The sequence below is a fragment of the Brachyistius frenatus genome, unplaced genomic scaffold (assembly GCF_029030835.1).
Source record: "Brachyistius frenatus isolate BFR_SWC_R1_liver_20210118 unplaced genomic scaffold, ASM2903083v1 Contig_74, whole genome shotgun sequence".
In the NCBI taxonomy this organism is placed as follows: Eukaryota; Metazoa; Chordata; class Actinopteri; family Embiotocidae; genus Brachyistius; species Brachyistius frenatus.
Genome location: NW_027210673.1, coordinates 712847 through 725281, shown reverse-complemented (window position 1 = coordinate 725281; position 12435 = coordinate 712847). Strand labels below are relative to the sequence as shown.

Here is a 12435-nt window from a genome sequence, read left to right as displayed (position 1 = left end):
TTTGGGGTTACCAAAATTCATTTAAACTGGTGAAAATGCAGCCAGTGATCCAACATACCAGGACCCCCAACCATCATTAATTTACTCGGGGAGATTGGGGCGTGGGGGGGGGGGGGGGCCTCAGGGGGCACTGAAGTTTTAATTACACCCCTGTAAATCACTGCTCCTTCCCGGAAGTATTGCGTAACACAAAGATTGTGGACTTTCTAAAAAAAGAAAACCTTTAACAAGTAAATATATGCAAACTTTTGACTTCCTACACAAATGCTACAACTGAGCATCTCTAAATGAGTCGGTTCCCTGACCCCCCCTCTTCCTCCTCCTCCTCCTCCTCATCCCCTTCCTGCCTGCCTCTCCCTCCTCCCCTCCCTCCCAGTCGCTCCCCTCTGACTACACTGTACACACACTCTCTCCCCTACCTCACACACACGGACGCCTGGACGCTGCAGTGTTTTTAAGAGTGTTTCCAACCCCGGATAGGAGGGAGGAGGCAGGAGGACGGAGATAATGTGCAAATCCTGACCGTATTAATTAAAAAAAAAAAAAAAAAAAAAGCATTGAGAAATTACAAATCGAATGGATCAGCGGTCTGTTTGCGAGCGCTAAAACACGGTCAGAGTGTCATTGCAGACATGGGTCGCAGCGGTACGGCACCTTTCGCTCAGCTCCTTGGGGAGTGTTTTCACTGTCAGTCCTTCAGCACTGGAAATGGCGTTGTAATGCTGACCATGGAAGACGCAGCGGAGGCGGATGCCAGGGAATAAAGAAATATATGATCACCTGTGCTTTTCTTTGGGTTGGATTTTTAGTAGCGGTGGACAGTACCATGGTGAATTACCAGAAATACATTACTGTTATGCAGCTGGCTCTGGGGGTGACTGCCTCCAACAAAGAAAATTGTCTTCCACCCAGGAAGCGTATGTGGTGAGTATCAATCTTGGTGCGGATGATGGTGATGATGATGTGATGCAGTTTGGGAGAAAAGGGGGTCTGCGATGAGCCGAGCCGTCGCCTCCCACATCTCCTCAAATGGTGAGCGGGTCACGGAGCCAAAATGCGCCCGAGCTCATTCTCAAAAATGACATAATATTCCTGTCAGCCACTGCAGCCAGTCTGCACCATGTTGCAATCATCACAAACCTGCTGTGGTCGATACACGGGAGGTAAAGCAACCACTCCGCATGCTGGGAGTTTGTGTGCGTGCGTGCCTGTGCGCGCGCGTGTGAAGACAAGTGGCTTTAGCTTTGTCCTTCCTCTCCATTAGTTTGTAAAGTTGAATGCGTCGGATGATGTCATAGCCTTATCATTGTTTCTTTGCCTCCAACTTCATGTGCTACTATATGGCCTCCACCGCACTGCTGTTGTCACTGAAAATGTCCTCATCAAGCTAACCATGTGGTAAACCATCACCCTTCCTCCCCAACCCCACTCCTTTCTTCACTGCTGTGTAACTAATTAATAAAATGTAAAGCATGAAACATGGTCCTCTCCTGTTTTTATTTCCTGTGCTGCAGCCAGGCCTCTGTACACCTCTCATCGCCATGGCTATTAAACATTTTTTTATCCATATCTCTGCTCTCAGCATGTGTTTGTGTCTCGCCTATCCACCTATTCAGTGTCCTCATTACTCTGTGTGCCTGTATGCTACAGTATCTTGCAGTGACCACCTCTCGCTCTCCTCCTTTCTCCTCCTGCGGCCTTGTTCATTTGTTTACTCGAAGGCAGCGCTCCTTTCATTTCTTTTTCCTCACTGTAAGCAGATTGCTGACGGGGCTGCAACGTGTGTGACATGGTATCCCTAATTACAGCTGGATTACCATCTTGTTTGAAAGCAAAGATGGTTAATTAGGAGTCAATAGGCTCAATGGCACTCTGATAGCGTCTTACACAAATTCAAAAGGTATCGCAGTGTGGATCACACTGGCTTGGCTCCAGTGAGAGGCTTGACTATTATCACCTCTTTAAAGCCAAGCTAAACCATTTCTGGGACGGAAACAAGAACAAAACACTGACGCTGAAAATCTCAGAGCATCCTGCTGGAGATGGAGGTAGATTATAACAATCAAAGGAGATTTACAGTCACTCACACAGCCGCAGCCTGAATTTCAGAACATAAATTACCTCCAAGTTTAAATGACTCTATATTATGCAAATAAAGTGTACAAGATGTTTTTATATTTAGTAGATATTAATGTGGCGTAATAAGGTGTTCCTGTATCTTTTTACTGCATCGTAAATTCTGATCTTTACAAGAGCCAGACCAGAGTCCCTTCAAAATGCTCAGAGGAGTGATGCCACTGAAGTCAAAGTGCTGCTGTAACCTCAGCAGGGGTCAGGAGCTTATCACATGCAGCTTTTTATCTCTTGGTCTCTTCAGCTAATCATATTCCTTAGTCATCCTCCTATTAGCCTAATTGCCCCCCTAAGAGAAGATAAGGGATTTCACTGAGACTCAGGACTCCTTTAATGTTTCCTCTGTTATTGTTGTTTTTATACTTTCATCTCCAGATTTAAGTAGATTTTGGAAGAAGCTTCTTGTCTCACTGTTGCACAAAGACTAAACTAGTTATGTAACTCTTTGAACAAGCTCTGATGTTGTTATATTGAATATGTTTTTACAGATTGAGTGAAATGCAGATATGGGATTAAACAATAATCACTGAACTCTTTGTGTACAATAAGCCATTAGAAAAACAAACCTATTTAGTTTTGGTATTCTGTCTCTGTGTGTGTCACTCAAAGTATGATACATTTTGTTAAAACTAACAATTTTGCAAATTCTTGTTAATGTGCTTTGGATTTTTCAGTATTTTTTGCTACATTTAAAAAAAAGGCAGTGTTTACTATTAATACGCACATATTAGAAATTTGTGAAAGTTGTGTAATTCATCTCATTGCGCATGATCCCGGTATTTATTTTTGTCAAAGCCACTTTATTGTTACAAGGTGACGCAGTGAAGACTTTTCAAATCAGTCTGCATTTCAACTTCATGAGCACCACACAGTTATAGATTATTATAGATATTTCTATAGTTATAGTTATAGATATTTCACAAACAAATACTGCAAACTTGATGTACACTGTGATGAATTACTGTCTGCAGCAAATTTCAGGACTCTGCTAATCGGTATTTGTGCTCATGTACTAATCGTACACTTCCATCATAATCAAAATCCTAAAGCTACCTGAAATCAGAAAGTCTACAACATGTATTTGAAAATCATAATATAACATAATTTTATAAAATATGAGTGGTAATTTTATATACAATTAATAGCATTTGATGCATCATCGGGGGATTTATATCCTCTTAAATCATCATCTTCCTCATCTTCATTATTGTTATTAATGTAATTAGTAAGAAGTAGAAAGAATAGTTGCAGTTTCAGAAAGAGTAGCTGCAGTAATAGTCGTAGACACTACTCGTGGAAATTCTATTAAACTACCCTCCTCATGACCCAAACTGCCATCTATCATTTATGTGAATGTGAGTCACAGTTATTCCTCTTCTGACAAATGTCAAATGAATGTGGTGTAATGTTATGTAGTGTGCTCTGTCTTCATCTCATCTGAAAATTTTGTGTAGCTCAAGACCTTGTAAAACATGTGTCTGATTGAAATGCAGCCCAGTGACAATTTCAACTAAATATCTAAACATGGCCAGAAAACTGAGAGTGTTGGGTCAAGAACGGCAGCACGTTTTAACAACTCATGAATCATAAACCCTTAATAAATCCTGCATTATGTTCTTGGATGATAAAATGCAAAATATAAATGTGGACACCAAAAACATTATTTTGAATGTGTTGTTATTCATACGCTTGCAGAACACCTGCATTAATAGGTGACAGATCTGCCGAGCATCTTTTCTGCAGGGAGTTTAGAGAGCCGTTCTATTGGTTTAACCTTTTCCAACAAATAATATTTATAAGTTGATTAAAGTGACATTTTCAATCAATAGTATTCTCTACTTACTGTGTCCATTCTCAGAAATGCCAGAAAATATTCTGGATACTGTGGCAGTAATTATGATTTTTTTTTTAGTCCTCACTAAATGAGACATTTTATGGTTAAAGCTGAAGCTAAAATATGAGGATCTGCTGGTTATCTCTTTGATATAATTTTAAATTGTATTACATTTTAACAAAACTCTTTGAGCTCCAGTGATATTTGGTAACATCTTAAAATAAAACAAGATGTTGTCAGCTCTATACATAATCACGTTCAGTATTTAGAAAGGCCCCATGGATTATAATTCTCATGCACAACTATCTTTTGAGTACAGACGTGTGATAGGATGTGACAACAGTTTAAAAATGGCCATTTATATGAAGAAAGAGCTCAATGTGTCATTCTTGTTTCCTGTTTTGGGGTTGGTCTTTCTATAACTGCATCGTTAATTCTGTCCCATTTCTGGTGAAATGGTCAGAGCAGCTTCCTGTTCTGTTGATCTCAGCGAGTGACGGGGAGATTGCCCACCGCTCTGCCTGAACACCCACACTCTCCACCGACCGGGGTCTGCGCGTGTCATGTGCACACCCGGTGCTTGCTTAGAGGAGGCATAGCTCCGCTTGCCTTTGATAATGACTGAATAGAAGCAGCAGCTCTCTAAATTAGGATTAGTCTTTGCGAACAGATGTTGCTCTTGCCTGCAGTCTCAAAAACCCATTCTGTTCTTGCACACAACCAAAGATTAGCATTAACCTGACTTAATGAACTTTACACTCTGTTGCAAGCCTGTAGGGATAATACAACAAGTCCATTGTGTTTATGTAACGCTTCATCTTATTTTTACCTACTTCTTTTCTCTGAAAGAACAGAACAAAAGCAGATATATATCGTGATTAAAGCACTGAATTTTATTTGAATTGGCTGTGTATGATTGTGTTCCTCTTATAGTGTGTGTGTGCGTGTGTGTTTGTGTGTTTTATTGTGTCTATGTGTAGCAGACAATAGTCAGGATTGCTCTTCTTGTTAAGTGTTATATTAGCACTGGCCAAGATGGGAGGAATGAAGCGTAACATTGCCTATTGACCTGCTGATTAAACAGTAGCCGTTATTGCTTGAACTAATCGTACCTGATGGCTCCTCCAGGCAGACGGAGAGAGAGGGAACAGAGGGACAGCATAACGTCCTGCTACTGATTAATGTGTGTGTGTGTGTGTGTGTGTGTGTGTGTGTGTGTGTGTGTGTGTGTGTGTGTGTGTGTGTGTGTGTGTGTGTGTGTGTGTGTGTGTGTGTGTGTGTGTGTGTGTGTGTGTGTGTGTGTGTGTGTGTGTGTGTGTGTGTGTGTGTGTGTGTTCACCGTCCTTTCTTTGTAATGGCACCAGGCGTCTGCTTGACCTTATCTGTGAACGACATTATTATACTCTGTAGTGTTCATCAGGCCATGAGAGGTCGTGGCATTGATCTTATTCCATTAATGTTTGAGGTTTGACATTTGAAGTAGAAGGAAACAACAAGCCAACACAACCTGTTTACCAGCATCCCTAAAGCTTGTGAACACGTTACAAGCTCTGTATAAAAACCGAAGAGCTAAATGAAAAGTTGTGTGGAGATTACAGCTTAAATTTATTTCCTCACTGGTAGAAGATGAATTTAACAGCAAGACTCCAGGAGGTATCTGCAAGAAATATGAACGTCACTCAGATTAAACACACACGATATAACATGTTAAGTAGTGATGCTGGTCCATGTTTTTGTTGTTTGCTTCCAATATTTATGCAATGCTAAGCTAACCATCTCTTGTGGCTTTATATTTTACGAACCAATATGAAGTGGTATTGATCATCATCAATGTTTTGCAAGAAAGCTAATAAGTGCATTATCATAGCACTAGTGAACTAATTTAAAGCTGGGGGTTTCAGCACCACTGAGTCTAAAGGCTGCACCATACACATGAAAAACCCACCGTTGACTCTCAGGTCACCAGGTGGTCACCTGACCTCACCTGGCTGACAGTGCATGAGTTGTGCCCTCCATTGAAGGCCACTCAAACTATTATTTTCAAATTATAATTTCATGAGTACATGTCTTAAATTCATAAACGTGTCTTTTGACCTTCCAAAACTTTTATGCCAAATGCCCTTCGTCCATGTAAAGTTGAAACTGTGCTCACAAACATGATAAGTGAAAAGGAGACATTACCATTAAATCTCATAGTTTTATATATTGAAACACATTATACCTGCATATTTGTTCGAGATATAATTCACTGCACGTTATATCTGAGTCGGCAGAGTTGCTGGCACTGTTACATTATGCCTTTGTGGCCTGAAGTATTTTGGCTGAGATCCATCTCAGAATCAACATTCAAGAAATGAACCTCTGAATGTGCAGGACTGCACCAGACCTGTGATACAGTCCAAGCAGCTTTTCCCATCAGTCATGTTTGCTGTATTGTTTATGAGAACAATCTGAGGTCGGCTGTAATTCACTGCACATATTGTCGAATGCTTTTACCCAGCATTTCCAGCTAGTAAGCACCTGAGCCCACTTCAGGCAACTAGGAGTCCTCAGGCCTGCTGCTGAGCACGCTAATGGATATCTACTGCCTCTGAGCTCCAGTGTATTGACAGGATTTCTCCTCATTGAATATTGCGTTAGCTAAATCCTTAGATTTAGACTGAGAAGAGAAGAGAAGAGAAGAGAAGAGAAGAGAAGAGAAGAGAAGAGAAGAGAAGAGAAGAGAAGAGAAGAGAAGAGAAGAGAAGAGAAGAGAAGAGAAGAGAAGAGAAGAGAAGAGAAGAGAAGAGAAGAGAAGAGAAGAGAAGAGAAGAGAAGAGAAGAGAAGAGAAGAGACGAGACGAGACGAGACGAGACGAGACGAGACAAGAAGTTACTTTTAACCAGTTAATTTTTTCGCTACAGCAGCATTTATAGATACAGGAAAGAAATAAAATAACAGTAAAAAATATTAAATATAAAAATGCACAGTATATACAAAAAAATAGAATAAAATAGAATAGAAGAGGCAGTAACAAAAGCATACATTTGTGCAACAATAGTCTGTATTTGTATATTATTAAGAAACAGCTTGGGTGGTCTGTATGTAAGTAGATAAAAGCTAAATTCTGAAGCCTGTACACTGCTAGTTTACCTCTATCTTACTTTAGTTTACTCTAAAATTAAAATCTGCAGATTATTTTCTCAACCAAATAGTTTATAAAATGTTAGAAAATAGTCTAAAATTCTTGTCCAGGTTGCCAGGTGCTTCTGTTTTACCAACACAGAGACTTTGATTTCATGCTGATATAATACACCAAAAAGCTACAATCAGTGAATTTTTGGCATTTTTGTCAGAACAAAAATGATTCAAATGATTCAATGATTATCCAAAAACTCCCAAATGTAACAAATCATAATCATACCACCATATAAAAGCATGTATTTGTTGTAACTAACGGCTTATGTCATGATTAATAACCTATTAACTGATGCTTTATACATTACGCATGAGTCATTATTAAGAACAAGTCACAGGTTGCCTTTTGGACACTTGTTCTGTCTTTCTAAATTAAATAGTTAGACACTGTGTGGTTTGTAAAGTCTTCTGCAATATCTGGACCAAAATCTATTTACCAACCAAATTTATTAACATCTGTAACTCTTGACTCTAGGGTCTGAAAATGAGAAATCAATAAGCCCTTATTAAAAGATTACAGACCGATTGCCACACATAAAAGATAAACACTGGCCAGAGAGATTCCTTAAAAGCTAGCAACCTAAAAGTTGGTCTTATGACTGGCTTACAACTGATCTACAAAACCTGAGTAACTAATTCATTAGACACTAATAAAGCCATTATTTATGGTTATTTTATAAAAAGCTTACAACTTATAAGTGAACGGAGCCTTATTAGAAAGTGCTACTGAAATAACATGGAGAATTAAAGTATAGGAGATAACTTTGTCTGGTAGGAAACCCTGCTCAAGATGGATTGATAAACTATATTCTCAGTTCAGTTCACATTTATTCTTCCCCGTGGAGTCGATTAATTTTGTGGCAAACACAGCACATTACACAGCAATTAAGACACATACATGGAAAACACAAAGGGAATGAGAGGCAGAGGGTTTTAAAGTGGTCAGCTGGGCTCCAACAGTGCTGCTTAAGTATGTCATTTGTGAAGGGCACAACATTTCCTGAGAGTATTGGTGATAGGTCAGCCAAGTGTGCCTCCTCCCCACATCTCACCATGACCCAGCTACAGTTTGGCGGCTGAGGCCTCCAGAGCTGCCCAGGCCCTCTGTGTTTGAAGCTGCAGTGCTTTCTGAGCTTCTCTACAGGGCATCTGTGAAATTAATTATAGATTTCTTTAAATGCCATTTTATCCAGCAGGGGACTGTGGCATTTTGAGAAGCAGAAACGTGACCAGTGTTCTCCCCCTCATCTTCTTCGGTCTTGCCTGTGGCACTTTGTCCTGCTGTGATACAACCATGCTTGATGTGTGCTTACTTGGCCTGATGTAGTGCTGTTGTTTCTCTTTGTCCTCCTCCTGCCGCTCTCTCTGTGCTGACCTCAGGATACACCCCAGCCCGACCGCTGGCTCCATCACAGCAGCCTCCTCTGCGAGCACCGTTCAGGGCAAGCCATCACTTCGCCGCATCAAGGGCCGCATTCACAGGAGCAAGAGCCTGGACAGCCTTGATCTCCTCGACTCCAATGTGAGTAAAGTGACTGGAATGCAAACACAATGTAATAATTAATTATATCAACTAACCCCAGACACACAACATGTAAACAAGCCAAGCCTAACAAGCCATAAAATAGATTTGGTTATGGCTGACATCACACAATACTGACAGATGCTCATACATCATCTGTATTACAAAAGCATCCAAAAACCGTCCAATAATACACCAAATACAGAAACTAGTCGTGTAAAATCTCCAAACATCCATGTTACAGTCGCAGTAAGGTATTAATACACCAAACAACGCCTATTTGTCCCTGGTAAAACCACAGAAGCAGTGACCTACAAATTACAGACCTAATATAATTGTTAAAGAGCACTTAACTAGGAGTTGTTTTCAGAAATGATTGTTTCTCACTATTTTCAAATTAACTTTTAGTTTTGCAGAGCTCTCATATTCATACAAGGGCTGAAAGTATTTGCAACATTAGTACAACTTGACAAATTTAAGACATATTTATAAGAAATGTTCTTATTTGCTTAGTTGCAAATTTGAGATGAAATATTGAAACTACTCGTTTTTCTGTACTGTAAATAGGAAAACATTGCGAGAAACTAGTTAGCTTAGTAAAAAAAAACCTGTAAAGAGAGAGAAACAGCTGTACAGTATTTATTTAATCCGCACAAAAACTGGCATGTAAAACATGACATGTTGTGATTTTGTGTTTATTATGAATTAAGCAACAAGATAAAGCATGTAAATAGTGGGTTTTGCTGGTGCTGGTAGGAAAATGTTGTTACTTTTGGACAGAGCCAGGATGTCTCCTCCTGTCTCCAAGCTTTATGCTAAGCTAAGCTATCCTAATCAGCTGCAGTTTGTAGCCTCAAAATGAAAACAGAGTAGTATCAAATATCCCATTATAACATTTATGATCTGTTCATGGATTAAAAAATGCGCAATGATGGTGAAATTTTGACATTCATATGTTGCAAAATGTGTTAAAATGATTACTATTCAGATTCAATACTCACTGTAGTGGTCACTAAAAAGTTATTGGGTTGAAGCATCACTTTTTCTTTTCATGTACACACACATCTTACATCTATATTCACATTCAAAAAGCAGGTGTCCCCATTTTTTAATACCCAAACTGTTCCTAAATGCTCAAGGTGAAACTCCTGTGATCTTTAAATCTTTAATGTCACATTAAATTATCATGACATGCTCTTTGGTAAGTGTTTTCTGATGGCATAATGATGAAAGCACAGATTGAGAGCTCTGATGTGCATAAATCAAAGCAGACACAGTTGTTGCATACACGTATACTGTAGCTTGTTGTTTCCAGACGGAGCAGCCGACTACTGGAGGGTCCCGGCCTCAGGGGAATTATATTGTGTTGACAGCTCAGCTATTACCTGACTGAATATGAATTCAGCTCAAATGCTCAATCTCATTGAAGGATACCACAAAACCCCTGAGCTGGTTGAATTATTGATAAGAGAATTGGTCAGCAATAGTAATAAACGCTTTTGAGAACAAGAGTTTTTATTGGTTGCTAGAAACATTTTATTTCTTGCTTTTGCTGCTTTGCGGCTGCTTAAAACCCGATAACCAGATTTTATGCTTCAAAACACTTATAAAGCTATTTTATATACCATGATGTGTACTTTGAGCATTTATCCTTAATTCCAGTGGAAAGACTCTCAGCTTAGTGGTGCTGTGTGTCACAGATGCTGGTTTTTCAAAGAGACTATTAGTGATGCTTACAGCTTTGTGAGTCTGCATGCTAACATACTCACAATGACAATGTTAACATAATGTTAGCATGCTTATATTTTTCAGTCAGCACAAAGGACAACTCAGGCTGATGGAAATCTCATTAGTTTTTCAGGTATTTGGTTTTAAATGTACAGAAGCTGAAAATGGGCGTGGTTGCAGTTTTTTTTTTTTTTTTTTTTTTTTAATACCATTATCCTGAAAAATTTTGAGAATATAATTATTTTGTTATCTTGACAAATCAAAGCTTGTTTATTCAAGATAAGAGATTAATTCATCTCAATATCACAAGAAAATAAAAGGCTGATTTGGTGGTGTTAGCATTGCTAGCACATTGTGTCCCCCACAGTGTCTCCACACAGCCCACTGACCCCTGCTGACTGTGACCTCAGACTTTTATCAACACATTTATGGTGGAGCTAATTTAGTTAGTTGATATGTGTACTTAAATGAAAATGGATGACATCCACCCCCCTAAAGAGATGAAGGTGATGATGATGTAGGTTATAACTCCAAAACATGAGACAGTTGTGAAGATGCAGCCGGGCTTGTTTTCTCCTTAAATGATGAGGACTGATCTCAAAATTACCTCTAACAGAAAGACACAACAAAGCCTTTGCCTGTTTTTTGGCCTTGATTGAAGTCAGCTGCACTGATCAATAATGGGTGCTCTGTGATCTGACATGTTCAGCTTAAATCGGTTGCTGCAGTTGTCAAGACAACATCAATGCATGCTGGCATTTCACAGCTGATCTCTGATGAACATTACAAGAAATAAGAGGAAGCGACCTTTTGTTTTCTCATGATGGGTTGATTATCTCTATCTGGACACAGTGAAATGAAAAATAATTGCAAGTACGGCCTTTCTTGGCTTCCACATAAACCAAAGTACTGGATACATTTTGACTTAAGGATGGCTCTACAAAAAAAAAGGATTTATCCTAATTTATTCTCTGGTGATATGTGTTAAATGTCCCTTTAAAGTTTTACTCCATCTAGTAGCTGAGAAACTTTAATATGCTGAAAAGCAAAATTGTCTACCTGCTGCCTTTGGCACCTGAATCAATACTGTAAGATTCATTTTCTGTACAATTTCAAGACAATTCATGCAGTAGTCAACATATTTCAGTGTAAGTGGTAGACCAGCTGATCAACAGACATTGCCATCCCTAAAGCCAAATCACTACCACGGCTAAAACCAGTGAAAACTCCAAAGCACAGAGAGTTTGGCAGCACACATCAGTTACTGTCTCAGTCAAAAGAATAAATTGTCACGATTGACTGGACAAAAGATCTACATTCAAAAAGTAATTACACAATCAACATTCAGTTTCCATCCAATGAACCTGGCGGTGATATGGTGGAAGCTTTTAGGCTGTAATTGACAGATTAGTGGTGGCCTTGATTTTGAGCCATGCGCAACCAACGTAAGCCTTCATCTGAATGGAAAATTCAGTGTGGTGTCACTGTATTCTCATATGCAGCCCAGCTCTGTAAGTCACAGAGAGTGACTTACCACATTGCGGTCATTTGTCTTTATGGCCTGCCACTCAGAGAAAGCTTCAAACGACTCAGGAGGCCACTATCTCACCGGAGAATGAGAGCTCCGCTCAGGGCTCCTGTCCTTTCCGCGGCATATTTCTTTTGTACAGGCTGTGTGTGCACTAGAGGAAAACTTGCTGACTTGCCCAAACTCAAATGCAGCTGATGGAAGTAACGGTCCGCCTTACAGTGAGTGATGAGACTGCAGGATGCTGAGCTGAGGAGCAGTTTCCAGTGCATCCTGAAATGTCACAACAGACACAACACTGCAACTGAGCCACCTGAGTCATTTCTAACAGAAAAAAATCCTGCCTGATTGTCTGTTTCAACAGACAAGTGAAGATATTAATCAACTGAGTGTATGAATTTAGGTCCATAACTATCATTGCCCATCAGTGTAGAGCTAAATAATCAATAGTAGTTAAGACTTTGTTTATATTGATTGCTTCTTTTGATTGCTTTTCTCTCTTGATAGTCAGG

The 12435-nt window shown here is 39.5% G+C and overlaps 1 protein-coding gene across 8 annotated transcripts in view; it reads left to right on the top strand.

Moving 5' to 3' along the window:
• Positions 1 to 396: 396 nt before the first annotated feature.
• Positions 397 to 12435, top strand: part of tjp1b (tight junction protein 1b) — a 55625-nt gene continuing 43586 nt past the window's right edge. For all 8 annotated transcript variants that reach the window (XM_069708171.1, XM_069708174.1, XM_069708165.1 and 5 more), the window contains exons 1-2: positions 397 to 924; positions 8526 to 8667. In XM_069708171.1, coding sequence (XP_069564272.1) covers positions 773 to 924; positions 8526 to 8667 — 294 coding nt within the window. In that variant the 5' untranslated portion in view covers positions 397 to 772. The remainder of the gene's footprint in view (positions 925 to 8525; positions 8668 to 12435) is intronic.